This window comes from Tetrahymena thermophila (genome assembly GCF_000189635.1).
Source record: "Tetrahymena thermophila SB210 genomic scaffold scf_8254649, whole genome shotgun sequence".
Lineage (NCBI taxonomy): Eukaryota > Ciliophora > Oligohymenophorea > Hymenostomatida > Tetrahymenidae > Tetrahymena > Tetrahymena thermophila.
Window position 1 is genome coordinate 302,343 of NW_002476417.1, and position 16,212 is coordinate 318,554.

General features: G+C 23.8%; 4 protein-coding genes across 4 annotated transcripts; 3 read left to right on the forward strand and 1 right to left on the reverse strand. All coding sequences in view use genetic code 6, as the record gives it.

Moving 5' to 3' along the window:
• Positions 1 to 261: 261 nt before the first annotated feature.
• Positions 262 to 4,956, forward strand: TTHERM_00267890 (zinc finger transcription factor sma protein, putative; the record flags this gene model as incomplete). Its single annotated transcript, XM_001015924.3, has 11 exons — positions 262 to 277; positions 444 to 562; positions 887 to 1,006; positions 1,298 to 1,348; positions 1,891 to 2,181; positions 2,275 to 2,436; positions 2,720 to 2,803; positions 2,961 to 3,308; positions 3,367 to 3,576; positions 3,807 to 4,405; positions 4,500 to 4,956. The coding sequence occupies 11 exons, from the start codon at positions 262 to 264 to the stop codon at positions 4,954 to 4,956; spliced, it is 2,457 nt and encodes an 818-aa protein (XP_001015924.3).
• Positions 4,957 to 5,379: 423 nt separating this feature from the next.
• On the forward strand, positions 5,380 to 9,680 carry TTHERM_00267900 (DENN (AEX-3) domain protein; the record flags this gene model as incomplete). Its single annotated transcript, XM_001015925.2, has 7 exons — positions 5,380 to 5,569; positions 5,692 to 5,798; positions 5,906 to 6,115; positions 6,205 to 6,280; positions 6,338 to 7,143; positions 7,200 to 7,514; positions 7,569 to 9,680. The coding sequence occupies exons 1-7, from the start codon at positions 5,506 to 5,508 to the stop codon at positions 9,678 to 9,680; spliced, it is 3,690 nt and encodes a 1,229-aa protein (XP_001015925.2). The 5' UTR covers positions 5,380 to 5,505.
• Positions 9,681 to 10,452: 772 nt separating this feature from the next.
• On the reverse strand, positions 10,453 to 11,498 carry TTHERM_00267910 (Ras-related C3 botulinum toxin substrate 1 (Rho family, small GTP-binding Rac1)-like protein; the record flags this gene model as incomplete). The annotated part of the gene is made up of 5 exons (XM_001015926.3): positions 10,453 to 10,611; positions 10,720 to 10,845; positions 11,045 to 11,165; positions 11,236 to 11,337; positions 11,416 to 11,498. The coding sequence occupies 5 exons, from the start codon at positions 11,496 to 11,498 to the stop codon at positions 10,453 to 10,455; spliced, it is 591 nt and encodes a 196-aa protein (XP_001015926.1).
• Positions 11,499 to 12,879: 1,381 nt separating this feature from the next.
• Positions 12,880 to 16,189, forward strand: TTHERM_000267919 (RNA recognition motif protein; the record flags this gene model as incomplete). Its single annotated transcript, XM_012797607.1, has 8 exons — positions 12,880 to 13,072; positions 13,167 to 13,280; positions 13,347 to 13,560; positions 13,614 to 14,454; positions 14,505 to 15,022; positions 15,080 to 15,149; positions 15,209 to 15,981; positions 16,111 to 16,189. The coding sequence occupies 8 exons, from the start codon at positions 12,880 to 12,882 to the stop codon at positions 16,187 to 16,189; spliced, it is 2,802 nt and encodes a 933-aa protein (XP_012653061.1).
• Positions 16,190 to 16,212: the final 23 nt, after the last annotated feature.

Here is a 16,212-nt window from a genome sequence, read left to right on the forward strand (position 1 = left end):
AATTTAAGAAAAATTAAAAGTATAAACTGCTAAGCATGTTTTGCTACAAGATTTAAAAGCAAGCTAACACTTTGCCAAGTAGTAATTATAATTATAAAAAAAACAATTGAAAACAAAAACTTAAGTAAATCAAAAAATCCTTACTTTATCCCTCCTTCAGAGAAGCAAAAGAAAAATAAAAGCTGAAAAATCTCCCATAAATTATTTTATCATCCTACCATAACAAAAAATAAAACATCTCAAACTTTATTGCCTTTAAAAATGTCTGCCCAACAAAGTAATTTCTTATTTAAATTTATTTTGACTTCTTCATCACTGTAAGAGTTTCTTCTTTGTTTGCTCTTCTCCACTTTTTAATTTTTTAATTGACTTTAAAAAAAGATTAAAAATTTATCTTATATTCAACACTTACAATTATTTTTATTACTTTTTGTGTATTTTAGATATTCCTCCTAAATGGGATTGGATCCCTTGCAATTATAACCTAAAGACTGAAGTCAAAAAGAAGGTAGTTGTCTGGAATTTATAACCTGCTATTGTTCTCACAAATCCTAATGAAGAAGTAAGCTCATTTTAAATACTCTTATTTGACTAAAATGAAATAATTTAATCTTCACTTCAAATCGATTGTTTTATTTAAATAATAACCTAAAAGACTTGAGTACTTTGAATAATACACACTATTTTTTTAAATAGTTGATTTTGTTTCTTTGATTCTATTTTTCTATTCTTTTAAAAACTAATAATTTACTTAGCTATCCAAAGAGCGCAAAAAAAAATATATATATATATTTTTAATGTTTAATTGAAAATTTACTGATTTGGAATTGTTAGAGTTTCCTTCTCTGTTTTTTTATTAACTTTTAATTTATTAATTAATTAAAAGGGTCCTGATCCTCATGTTAAACTTTATATCGACACAGAAAAATCACTTCAATACACTGATGAGCTTGGTTGGAACTGGCACAAAAGTTGGAATCTACCCAACATTTCTGTCCGTCTTGAGGTATTTATAGAATTTTTTAATACTTTTATTTATTTAGTCTTAAACTCCATAAATATATTTTCTTTTAAATATATTTTTTACATATTTATATTCTATTTAAATTTTGTTAACAATATCCTGTTAATAAATCCAAAATTTTCAAACAAAAAAATAAATATTTCTTAAAATTTTTAAGGAATAAAGTCAAACGATTCATAATATGATCAAAAATTTTGAAATAATTCTATTTTTTTTGTTAATATTTCATATCAATTAACATCATTTTAAATATCTATTATTTTAAATAAAAAGATTAAAGACGCACAAACAAACGAGTCACTCCTTTCTCCTAAAAATCTTTATGTAAATAAGATTAGTATTATTTAATTGTAATTTGGACTTAAAAAATCAGAAAAAATAACAAAAAATAAATAAGTAAGTCTGATGAAGTGAGTGTGGAATTAAATTTTTAAAGAAATTAAACTTTATTGTTTGAAATAAGATACACAAATTTTTTTCTTTTTAATTTCACATTGCTTTTCAAATAATTTTTACATTTAAATTTATAGATAAATGATTTGAATATAAATCTTTTTAACTTTTGTAAGCAATCAATATTTGCTTGAAACAAGAGTGAAGTAAAATAAATTGTAAAAATTTACTCTATAAAGTCAAGAAAAAAATTACTATTGAATAGAAAGCAGTATTATAAAATATCATCCGAATGTTTTATTAATAGCTTCACTTAAAATAAATAAAAAAGATATTATGTTTTTTAGACGTTATATTGAAATAACCAAAAGTTTTTTTTTGTTTCTGATTTTTTAATTAATCATAAAATTTCAAATTACAATTAAGTGAATAATTGAAGGTGTAAGTTATTAAAATAATTTTTTCTTCAATAGGCTCATATTTTTGCTGTTAAAGCTGTAATTGATCAACCTGATAACTTCCACTTAGTTGATGTTGGTATTAGAGGTACAAGCAAGTTAGAATTAGTTAACGGCTAGGCCTTCTTCTAAGCCATCAAATTCTTTTCTACTTCTTATAACAATGAAGGTGTTAAGTTCCACTTAGTCTTATGCATTTACATTATGAACGAAGATGATGATGTACCCAAAATTCTTAACGCAACTATTTCACCTCCTATTTTCGTTGACTCCAGAAAGTCTGCTAGAGACTCTTAAATTATGCTTGTAAATAATCATAACAACTTATTCACGCTTTTATGCATTTTAATACTTAAATTTTATTTAATTGAATATCCTAACATCCAATTTAATATCAAGGAAAAGAAAATGAGTTCTTTTGTTGAACCCTTCCTTCCAGAAAATTTAGACAGAGCCTTCATCAAGAGAGAAAACAAAAAGAAAAATGATACCGAAATAAAAATCTTTAATACTTTAGATGGCTTATTTAATTACTTAACTGCTCCAAATATTCGTCATAAGGTAAAACAAACATATTAATTTGAAAATAAAGATCAAATACACAAAATACTAAAATCTCATATTTTTTTATCTTGTTTTTTAGATACTTTCAAAGCTGATTAATTAATTAAAATCTTTCTTCTGTTTTAATTTTTTCTTATTGAAGGAGATCAATCATAAAAGTCATATTTTGATTATTTTTTTAAATTTTACTTGGATATTTAATTGATACAATAATCTCCAATATTCAAATTAGTAGATGCTATTGTTTACAATATTTACATTATTTATTTTTAATAATAAGGTTAAACATCCTTTGTTTTTAGCTCTCAAGTTCTCATACTGTGTCAAGCTTTTCTACAACAATTAAATCTTGCAACAAAATAAGGTAACTTAGAATACTCTATTAAAATAAACATATAAATAAATAGATATCATAGATTACACTAAAAATAAATGTGTTTAATAAATATAAAAAAAATTATATATATATATATCTACATACATGAATAAATGAATTAACTTTGATTTGTTTTAAAAAATAGAATGAGCAACTCCTAGAACAATTACAAAAAAAATTGACAAAAGAACATTGTTCTAATAAGCCAGTAAATTCTACAGGCAGCACATTAGATGATAAATTCTTCATTTTGTATGTTGAAGAGTCTCCTGATAACTTCAAGCATAAGAAAATTAACGAAGCTATTGAATCCCTTGCTTGTCCTTCTCTTGGAATTATTTTCAGCTTAAACCGCTTACCTCCTATCTTTGACGATATTACTGGTGGTACTTAAGAAGGAGTCAATGAAATGATTTCTACTTACAGAAAATGCTACAGCAACTTACTCGCAGCTGCTAAGATGATTCGCTCTAGTGAAGCTGATGATGATGATGTAAAAACAAATAAATCTTCATTCCAAAAATAACATTATAAATTAATAAAAAATAAAGGATGGTGAAAGTATTAGTGAAGATGACGGAGAGCAAGAGAGCTACTCTGATGATGAAGGCCCTTCTTCTCAACCAGTCAAGAAGATTAAACCAAATCCTCCCGCAAGAGAAACCAAGTACAACAAGAGATAACCTAACAATGAATCTGAAGATGAAAGCGAAGAAGATAATGCTTACTAAGAGAAACCTGCTCCCAAAACAAATAAACCTGTATTTACTCCTTTTTTTAAATAATTTAATACCATACATAGATAAGTATAAAAAATATCATTCAAAAGCAAAATTAAATTTTAAATAAGTAAGTAGCAAAAATATTTACAAAAAATCAACTTGTTCACTTACTTACCCCTTCTAAAAATTTAAACTTATTTATCTAAATCATTACTCTCATTCAATAAACATTAAAGCCAAATATTTATTAAAATTATTCTTTAATAAAGTAGCAATAATTCAACACTAAAGTTGAAAATGTTAAAGACATGAACGGACCTGAAGATAATAACTGGAATGCAAATTCAAATATTCAAACCACTGCTTAATAACCTCAAATTATTAATAACACTTAAAAGGTTGCAAACAATCAAGCTGGTATGGTTTAATCTTAGCCTTAGGCAGCTCAAGTTTAATAGCAAGGATAGTAAATGGGTCAAAATGTAATTTAAGGTGGTGAAGTCACTCAAACATCTCAAGGCTAATTTGCTTAGGGCTAATCTGGTCAATCTGCTATGAACCAACAAATGATGAAAACTGCTGGAATGGTTTAAAATCCTTAAATGGGATTCAATGGTTAACCAGGAACTCCTTAAGCTGGCATGCCTTAATAATAATAAATGATGATGCCAAACATGGTTTTCCCTGGTCCAAACATGGCTATGAATCCTGGAATGGGTAGCATGATAATGATGCCAATGGGAGGTTTCCCTATGGGTGGTATGCCAGGTATGGTTATGCAATAATAATTCCCTCCATAAATGTAATTCGGTTAACCTTTTGTTATGTAGGGTCAAAATCCTTAGGAAGTTCCTTAAATGATGATGGGGTATAAAATTTTAATTTAATATCAATTTAAAATATATTAAAAAATAAATAAACAAACTTATTTTTTGCTAATATAAAATTTTTAAAAATTTTAGAAATCCTATGGGCTATCCAGCAATGTGGGGAAATCCTCAAGGCTAATAACAAGGTGCAAATCCTTAAGGAGCTCCTTTCAACACTATGATGATGGGAATGAGCCAAGGTCCTCAAGGTATAATAATTATCTATCAATTAAAATATATTAATTTAATTAACTAATTATAAAGGAAATCCATAATGAAGAACTCTCTATTTTACTGCCTTACTCTTTAATAAATTGCTGATATTTCAAACATATAATTCAATATAAATAAATCTTTTAATTTAAAATAAATATAAATAAATAATAATTATTAATTTTGCACTAATCCATAAATAAATATATAAAGTATCTATTTACCTATCAATCAATCTCTTAAATTGCATTCTAATTCAAAAATATTTCTTCTTAATTATTTATTTATTGATTAATTATTTCTCAAAATCTTAAATATTTTCAAAAAAACCAAATGAATAATCAATCTATAAATGTATCAATTAACCTCTAACTAAATATGTGTAAAAAATGAAGGAATAAAGAAGTAGAACTTAATTAATATAGTATATTTTATATAAATTTAAAAAATACTTAACTCAAAGTATTGATTTTACTTTATTTTTATTTTCTTTAAAATTCAAATATTTAGGTTGTATAGTTATAATAATATGACTAAAAAAAATTATTAATATCTAATTTTGATAGATGAGAGATAGGAATTCAAAAAAAATATAAGGTAAATTAAGAAAATAACAAGCAACGCTTAAATTGCGAGTTAGAAACAAACAGTTGATTAGAAAGTTTGAATAAAATTTCAATTAGCGCTACTTAACAAAATATCAGTTTATTTTATTATCAATCAATCAATATTTGAAATCAAACATTCAAAATTGTTTATTAATAATTTACACTCTTTTTTCTTAATCAAACAAAATATTCCTTAAAAAATAATTTAAGTCTATCTCATTAAATAAGATAGTTAGTTCATTTAAAATATTTCAGAGCTTTAATAATATTTTATAGTTATGATTGACACAAATTCTTTAATAGAAAAAATAGTAGTAATTGGAATAGATCCTTTTAAAGAATGTAATTTGTTTAAATAAAAATAGCCAATTAGAGATTGTTAATAATCAATTATCAAGCATGTCTAATTGCAGCTAAAAATAATATTTTAAGTTTGTTTTTAACTTTATTTATTTAAAATATAGCTCTCACCTATGCAAATATAATTGAAGACTAAGTGCACCCTACATTTTTGGATATATACCCTTTTGAATAATAAGAAACACCTAGCTACCTTGATAATTTCAAATTAGTAACTCATTTCAGATGATTTTTTGATTAGCATGTTTCACATAAAAATAAAATAAAATAATATTAATTAATTGATTGGTAGTTTTAAATTTTTTTAAATCATATTAGTGGTGCTTTCCTGACGGGATTTCGATTTATAATGAAAATCTTTAAAAGATAAATGGAATGTCAAAGAGCTTTTAGGCTTATCAACAAAATTCTCTTGCAGATAATTAAGAAGCGAATACAGGAAATATTATGGGTAAAAATTAACTTCATCACTTTGTACTTACAAACCAAAATACAGAAAAAAAGTATTGTTCTTGCCTTATGATTCACGTATAAATAAATATTTTAGATTTTGAAGAAAAATAATTATGTTGTTTAGGCTACATCTAAAAATTTAATCAAATTTTATATTTATAAAGGAAGAAGTTTATATAAATCAAGATGAAAAATAAAAAGGACTTTCTTAAACAATTTAGCTACAAAGTAGTATGCAAAGTATTATTTACTTTTATAAACTATAAATTTTTTAATTAGTTTTTTTAATTTTGAAAGATGGCCACCTCATGAAGATATACGTTCCTAAAGCAATATGTCTCATATCTAGTTACCCAGTCCTAGAATTTTAAAAATAATTTTTAGCATTTATTTACAAATTCACAATTACAAGTAAGCTGACTAAGTAGCCTCCAAGATTATAAATATATTAGCATCTTTTTGAGAGATTTACTGGACTTCTCAAAGAAGAAGGTTCATTTTTTAAAGCAGAGAAAAAATGGGATGAATAGGTGTTTTCTTAGACTTTGGATCATATTTAGCAATAGCCATAAAATAGTGAAATTGCAAAGCAATTTAAGTTAAAAGAAGAATATTTGATAAATTTTTCTGTGTCTATGCTTTTTAGAGTCCACACATTACAAAATTTATTCTCCAAAAACACTGAAATAATCTTTAATATATCAAATGAAGAGATTTGCAGGTTAAGACCTTTTACTTAACAACAAAATAATTTTTTTTCACTTAGTAATTTTTCTTTCAGACCTTTATTTGAAAAGATTTCTATTAAGACTACAATATCTTTATTGTAATCTATACTTTTAGAGAGATAAATTATATTAGTTTCCTCTAATCCAAATGAGATAATAAGCATTTGCGAGTCGCTATTTACTCTGATTTACCCTCTTAAATGGGCTTGCATATATATTCCTCTTTTACCTTTGTAGTTGAGCGAAATGATTTCTGCTATGATGCCTTACATAATAGGTATAAGCAAAAAAAACTTTGATATCATCAAAAACAAGACTGATTTGAAAGATAAAGTTGTAGTTAACCTTGATGATGATACAGTAACTTAAGTAGAGGTAATATAAATCTTACTATTTTAATTGAAAACTAATGTTTTATAAATAAAATATAGCTATTCCATCTTCCTGAATACTTATCAATGTATTTAACAACCAACTTTAAGGAACTTGCTAAAAAATTCTTTGCGACAAAAAATGAAGATTAGAAAAAGAAAAATGTGTGGTTTGAAATTATATTTTAGCTGAAAAAGATATTTTTGAACTTTATGACATGCTTAATAAACAATATAACTCCATTCTTCCTATATTCTAGTAGTTTTGATAAGGATAATGTAGCTGCGAGAGACATTTTTGCAAAGACTGAGTATGTCTAAATTTTTGAACAAAATGAGAAATCTTTTATGACAGAAATTTGTTAAAATACAATGGTAAAAATATTTATTTGTTATCATTTTAGTAAATTTAAACATTTTAAAAAATAGATGTATTCAAAATTCCTTGAAGATTCCTACAGAATTTTATACATTACAGAATTTAAAAAAGAAGAAATTGATATAAGTAAAGACGATAAGGAAGATCTCCTTTTTTTCCTTAAGAACATCAAAAAAATCTAAAAAAGTCTACCTAAAGGAAATAGTGAAAAAAAATTTGATATTATTCTAAATCCTCTAATTTTTTCTTCACTTGACTACGAGATTACTTCTTTAATAGATGAAGCTATCATAAATTACTAAAATCCTACAATTATAGATCTTACTCCTCATTTGATTAAATATTTAAAATTTATTGAAAACAAAAATCCTGAGCAAGGCCCAACTTATTAGTAGGGATCTGCAAAACAAATAACATAAAATAAAATAGTGTTTAAGAAACTCGAAAAGGAGTGGTTGATGCCTATTCCAAAACCTTCTGATAATATATTTGAAAAAGCAAAAGAAAATATTTAAGAGGTTCCAAAAAGCTTGTAAAACAATATAAATAGCAACAATTAAAGTAGTAATACCAACCATAAATATTAAAAAAAATAAAACTTAGATGATTCTATTTAAAGTTAATCAACTGATAGAATTTAACAGAGTTTGCATGGATCTGTTCAATAAAATGGTATTAAAAGTAGTTAACATCTAGGAAGTAATTAAAATTTTGCAACTGTTCCAAAGGAAAATTATAAGGATCCTTATTTAGTCGGTGAGTATTATTAAGAGCCCTCAGTCAGTTAAACTCCATTCAAATTCTCTAAAGCAGTTTTTATGGAGTATGACAACTGGCACAACAGATAATTTCAATAAGAATTTGATAGAATAAATTTGAATTACCCAGGTAATAAACAATACATAGAAAAATTTGATATTTTTAAAGTACCTGAAACTCGTCCCTACGTTAAGAACATAGAAGAAATGATTTACATGCAAGATATTTTACAAAGATTAATTTATGAATCTAAAAACCAAAGCCAATAATAATAAATTAAATAAAATTATTCTTAGACAAATTATTAAGAAAATACAAGAGGAAATTATTAACAGTAAAATATGCAATACATCTAAGAAAATCATTACTTTTCAGGTTAGTTAAAATAGAATCAACATATTCCAGCTAACCCTAGGTTTAATAAAAACTAATAAAATCAAACAACTCCATTAAATAGATATTTATAAAATTATACTTCTCAATAAAATCACTCTCAATTACCACCTCTTCCTCCTGTATCTTTAGATGATAACAATATGTAGAATTTTAATACAAATACAGAAGATTAGTAATGTTCAAACAGACAATCTAAATCACTAGCATAATTAAGAATGAAGAATATAATGAGTATCCCTCAACCTTAAAATTACTCTACCAATAGATTAGTACCTAATACACATAATAGTTAATATCAATAGTAAAATATTACAAGATTTAATTCAACTAATAATAATAACAATAGTAGTGGTAATTTCTATGTTGAAAATAACCCAATAGTCAATAACAATTAAACTCCAAATTAAAATTAAATTATTACTGCTCCATCATAAAGGTCTAGAAACAATTCGATAGAAGGTTAAACACAATAATTTAACTCGAACATTATGAACACGTAGCCATTACAACAAATTAATAAATTTTTACATCCATAACTTGATTAAAAGTAGTAAATACCTTCACATTTTGAATAGTTATAATTAAAAAAAGCATCAACTACAACGAATGCAAGAAACCAAAAGAGATTAAGTATATTTTAAGAGAAAACTGTAACTAATAATAATAGAAATAGCTTACTCCCACCAGCGCCTTAAAAACAAAATTACTAAACTGTTTAATCAAGGGAAAATTTAAATGAATTTGAGCAAAAAGAAAATCAAAACCCACTAACTTTAAATTTACAATAAAATGATGATGAGAAATTTAATTAAAATATTGAAAATGTCAAAAATAATAATAATATTTCAAATATGGTTTCTAGAGAAAGAGCTCATCCCCATCATAGCAAAAATCCATCATGGGGTGGAAGTAATGATTATAATGATAAAAATATTTAACTTTAAAATAAAAATCAAGGCCAAAGATAATATTCCTCAAAGTAACCAGTAAGAAATATATTTAATTGATATCTTTAAAGAAGATGAAAAAAATAATATTTTATATACATTTAAATAAATAAAAAATTTAAGTTTTGTGTTTTGTAAATAATTAATTTTATATTAAATTTAGAATAATTTTTTTCAAATTTTAAAATTTTTAACTTGTATTTTTTATTTTTCACACAAAAATTCTGACTTTATGAATAACTTATTTTTAGATTTAAATTTATTCACTAAATACTAAAATTGATTAAATTAACAAAAATTTTCTTATAAATTCTATTTTAAAAATTTTATGATAAGACAAGCTAAATTTAATTTTGAAATAGTAAAGTGTTAGATAATATCAAAAATATTTGCCTTAAAATTTTTATAAATTACATCATAAATTTCTTTAATAGAAAAAACCAAAATTTTTTTGGAAATCTGATCTTTAATTTCTATTTTCTCAAAGAGGATTATTTAATGAATGATCTAAGACTAAAAAATGCAATCAATAATTTCTAAAACTCAACTTAAAAGTTTATACCAATCTCAATAACTTTTAATGTAAATTACTAAAATTGTAATTTGATTTTTTTAGTGTGCTTTTGCAAAAGTAAATATTACATTAATTTAGATTTAATGAGCAATTCCTCAATTTGTTTTGATAGTGTAATGAAATAATTAAAAAATTAGAATTTTGTTACAGAGATATATAAGAATATGTGTATATATAATGACAGTTAGTTAATTGTTAAATTAAATTCTTTCTATTTTTTTAAAATGCTATACTAATTTGCTATTTGCTTATTTATTTTCATATTAAGACACATCTATTTTAGGGTTTTCTTGGTGTTTTTTTCTTGTTTGCCAAAGCAATTCTAATAGCTTAATCAAAAACATTCTTAAGACCTTTTTAAGTTAAAGCAGAACACTCAACATATTTGCAATTTAATTCTGAAATGATCTTTTGAGCCTATTATTAAATATAAGTAAAATTATTTAAAATTATTAATATAATCTTGTCATTAATTAAATATAAAATCTACAATTTTTAGATTCTTTGAATTAATATTATTTTTACTGCTTAATAGCTGATTGGTGCATCTTTACCAGTACTTTTAACCATATTTTCATCTCTTAAATCAATTTTGTTTCCAACAAATATTTTAGGGACATTCTTCACATTTTCTTCTAATTCAGGATACCACTATTTAATATAAATTTGTAATTAGTTAACTATGAATACATAATTTAGCTTATGAGCTAGTGCAAAATATGTTAAACTAAAAATTAATTATGCATTTATCTAAAATTATTAAATAATTTCCGCCATTAATAAATTAATACTTAATTATGTAAACATCTTGCATAATATACAAGTTATTAAGAATGATCAGATAATTTACCTTTTTAAGAGCATTTTCAAAGGAAGCAGGCTCTACGACTGAGAAAGTAATTAGGAAAACATCTGATTAAGGATAACTCAATGGTCTCAATCTATTATAATCTTCTTGACCTGCAGTATCCCTTTATTTATGAAAATATGTAATTAATCAACATTATACTTTTATGAACTTCTTTATTTTTAATTTTATACCATAGACCAAGGTTAATCATTTCATCACCAACCTTAACAGTAGCACTGTAATTATCGAAAATCGTAGGGACATAATCAGTAGGGAATTAATCATTTGTATAGCTATTATTATTAATTTTTTTAATATTTCAATTTACATTATACAAATCTTAGAATAAGATAATTAATGATAAGCTTTACCTAAGGAGAATGCAAGTTTTACCAACACTACCATCACCAACAATAACGCACTTTATCTTAATTGGTTCTTTGTTTTCAGCCATTTATGTTTTATAAATAAAAAATGTAAAGATTTTTGTTTTGTATCAATTTTAATACTTTTTAATTTTATTAATTTAATTACTTTCAATCAAGCAAATCTGAAATTTATACAAATTTGCGATATAATAAAGAAGTCATCCATGAAATCTATTCGAAAAAATATGACCAAAATTTATATCATAAATGTTTCTTATGAGCCATATATTCATCTATCAACTAAATTCTTTAGTGAAAAATATTTATTCTTTTTCTTGCTTTTTCCTAATCACTTAATACAAGGTCCCTTATCAATATGATAAGGATCGATATTTAAAATAGAAAAACTTTGATTATTTTTTGAATAGCACTAAGATATAAGCTTTTAATTAGAATATTAAAATCATTAAACTTAAATAAAATCTTGCTATTCATAATAATAATAATAATAATAATAATTAATTGGATAAATTAACAATTACAAATATATTATTTTAAATTAAAAAAATACTTTAATAGAATAAATTATTAAATTAAATAGTTTTATGTTAATATTATTGTATAATTAATTTTAATATCATTTAAAAAGTATATTGGTTAACTAATTTTTTTCACAACATTAATTATTATTAAAAATAGATATTAATGTAAAAAACTAAGTTAACTTTTACTTTTTATCTACTTTTAATATATTGGCAATTTTATTTAAAATCATTTTTAAGGTTTAGATTAATTTTATTCAATAATTTAGTTAATAAAAATTTAGTAAGATTAGAAAAATACAATAAAAATTGTATTTATTTAAATTTAACTGATTAAAATTTTAATCTCTAAATGATAAAAATCAAAATTATTCATTATTTTTGTACTAATTCGATGAATTTAAACAGTGCCAAATAAATGAAGAATTATAGTGTTTTATATCAATATATTGGTACTTATTTTATCTTACCTATTATGTTTGAATGTGAAAAATATATTTCTTCTTTAAAAATGATTTTGTTGATTTTTAAAATAAAAATTATTAACAAAGTAAATAAGTAAGAGGACTAACTTTATTCAAAATATTAGCAAAACATAATTCTAATTTTAAAAAAAAAATTTAGCAAAAATAAAATTAATTTTAAAATAATTAAGGAATTAATTTTTGAATGTATAAAATTGATTTTCTTCTTTTATATTCAAAAGAAAATATAATATAATCTTAATAAGACTATTATTCAAATCTTTACAAAAATTAGACACTATTTTTATATTTATTGAAAAGATATCTTAATTTAGTGTTTTTATTATTAAATTATGAATAAAAAATATAAGCCTACTAAATAATTAATTTATTTTATTATTACTGTTTTAGAATACATTGAAACACTATATTTTTAAAGGTATTGATTGATCAATTTATAAATGGAAATAGAAGAAGATAAGCATATAGCTAAGGAAAAACAAAGAATTTTAAATTTAGAGAGTAAACTAGAGCAGAATAAATATCATGTCAAGAATAGCTTCCTCTTATTAGAATGCTATAATAATCTTTAGTAGTATGATAAAGCAAATGAATTAAGGTCAAAAATGTATAAATACGTAACATTTACAGAAAGTAAGAAATAAAATATTTCTTTATTATATTTTTCCACTCAATCATTTAAATTTAATATTCTTTAATACTGATTGATAACCATAAATAAATAAAGATTAATGGATTGATTGGATTACAGAAGAATTGACAGAAGCAGAAACAAGTGGAGATAGCAATAAAAAGAAAGATGTAATCAAAATCTTTGATTTAGCTATGGATGAAGGATATTGTAAGATTATTTAATACACATACATTTGATTTATAATAAATAATATCTAATGTTTATAAAAAAAAGATCCAACAGTTGCTGAGATGTATCTTAAATTTATAGATAACCTGATAGAAAAAAAGATAGTAACAAAACAAAAATCAAAATACATTATTGAAAAAGTGATTGGCTTATTTTTCTAAGATTTTACAGTAGGATCCTCAATATTTAAATAAGCTAAAAAAATAGAACTCAAATTCTAAAATAAATTCTCTTCTTAATAGATTACAGAAAAAGAATAGTATTATGAATATTTTATTTAAGCATTATATTTATTATTTATTTTATTTACAGCAAAGACTCATAGAATCAATTAAGGTAGTTATACTAGAGAGAGTTAAAGCTAGGGCTTGTAGAAATTACAAAATCATGGGAGGAGTATTCTATTTGGGAGTAAGATGAAGTATAAAAGAAGAAAGCAGAATAAATTTACAATAAAACTTTTAATGAAGTTCTTATTTTGTCAATGGATTTAGAAGATGAGTATATTCAATCATCTGATAAGTATGAGTTCATGATAAACTTGATTCAAAAATAAAAGGATGACGAAAAGAAATTGATTGAAAACACAAAAGTTATCAATTTCTTTGAAAAGTGCTTATCTTTTATTGAAAATACTCGTGAAATTAATTTTTGGAAGCTTTATATCTAATATCTTAAAGATATAGAAACTCCTGCTAGTCATTTGTCTAAGATAATGTGTCGTGCTACTAAAAATTGTAAGGCAGATTTAGATTTGCACACTGAATATCTCAGAGTACTTGAAAAAAGATAAGCCCCTTTTGATGAAATAGAAAATGAGTTAGATAGACTACTCTACACATATAAAAATGCTAATGATGATCGTTACATTCTTTACACAAGCTTTTTATCATACACAGTAAGAAATTTAAAAACTGTCGATAATCCTTATGAAGTTGACTCTTCAACTTTGAATGATGACTACATAAATCCATCAAATATCAGTATTATGAGAAAAGCATATGAAAAAGCCGTTAAATATTTTACTAAACTCAAAGAAGAGTTAGAATCTGAAGAAGATGAATAAACAGAAGAAAACTCTGATTCTACTCTCACTGTCTATATTAATGAAATTATCCTAAAGCATGCTGAAATAGAATGCTACATTATCAGAGTAATTTAATTTATTATAAAAAAGTTTTTTTTAAATTTATTTTATTTAAGGACAAGGAGTAACTAAATTAGATTATGGAAAAGTTTGTAAAAGAAAACGGAGAAAACATATCATGCTGGAAGAAATATTATGAATTCGAAAGAGTTTTAGGGAAGACGAGTACTATGAGAGGTATTCTTAAGAGAGCTTGCATGTATGTTAAAGACGAACCCTTAGCTATTCATTAAATTTTAGTTGATTTTGAGCAGGACTATGGTAATGTAGATCTATTAGAAAAAGCAATTCAAAAGTAGATATAAAAGTATCAAGAAATTAATGAAAAAGAAGCTGCTGCTGCATAAGAGTAAGAATAAGGATAAACTGAAACAAATGAAGAAAATATAATCATTTAAGTAGAATAAGTTGCTTAAGATTAATCAACAGTACATGAAGAACATCAAAATAATCACTAATAATAAAAAACATCAAATAAAAGAAAGCCTTCTCATGATATTACTGAAGAGGAAGACATTAATAAAAAGGTAAAGCTTGATTAAGAAAAAACAGCAATTGACTAAGATGGAACAAAGTAAGTATATTATTTAAAAGTATAAAATTGATATAAAATTAATTTTAAATTTTTAAGACCTACAGTTTTCATAAAGAATCTTCCTTCTAATTGCACTGAAGCATCAATTTCATAATTATTTGAAAATGTAAAATTTGTTTAACTATTTAGTTTGTTTTATAAAGTATCACTTAATTATAATAAAAGAGAGATCATATTAAGGCAATCAGAATTGTTAAATCTAAACATGGAGGTATGAATAAAGGATTCGCTTATATTGATTTTAGCTCTATGGAAGAAGCTAATAATGCTTGTTTAATGATGAATGATGCCCTTGTTGAAGGTTAAAAGCTATATGTTGCCATTTCTGCTCCTCCTAAGAAGTAAACAGGATAGGAAGATAGTACTGCTTATTTGAGTAATTTACCCTTTAAAATTACAGAAGAAGAAATTAGGTAAGCTTTCCCTGATCATGAAATCAACTAAGTAAGAATGATAAGAGATGGTAACGGAGATTTTAGAGGTTTTGCATACGTTGAGTTCAAAAATGAAACTGATCTTCAAAACGCAATAGAAAAGTTTAATCAAAATCCTTTCATAAAAAAGAGAAAAGTGTTTTGTGAGAAGTCTTAGGGATTAGCAAAGGATCGTTTAAAAGGATTAAATGATACCCTTGAAGAAAACGATTAGAATCATAAGAACAAACATAAAAAGGATAGCCAAAATAACTTTACAGTATTCCTAAAAAATATTAGCTTTAAGGCTCTCGAAAGCGATATACAAGAATATTTCAAAGATTTATAGATTGAAGGAATAGTAATTGCTAGAGATATAGAAACTAATTAACCAAAGGGATTTGCATTTGTCACCTTTAAAGATAGAAGCTCTTACTAATAAGCCTTAAATATGAAAAAAGGAAGTATCAGGAAAAGAGAGTTTGAGATTTAAAAATATGATAAGCCCGTTCCAGGTCTTAAAAAGTAAGTTTATCAATTAATTTATTTGGAAGAAATGCAATTTTAAAAAATTAAAACATATTTTAAATAAATGCTTTTATTTATTTTATATGATATATTATCAAATTAATTCTTTTTTAATTAAACTTTTAGGGCCTCAGATGTTTAAGAAATCAATCAAATAGAAAATAAATCTAATGATGACTTTAAAAAATATTTATTTAAAAAATGAAATTAAACTATAGATAAATATGC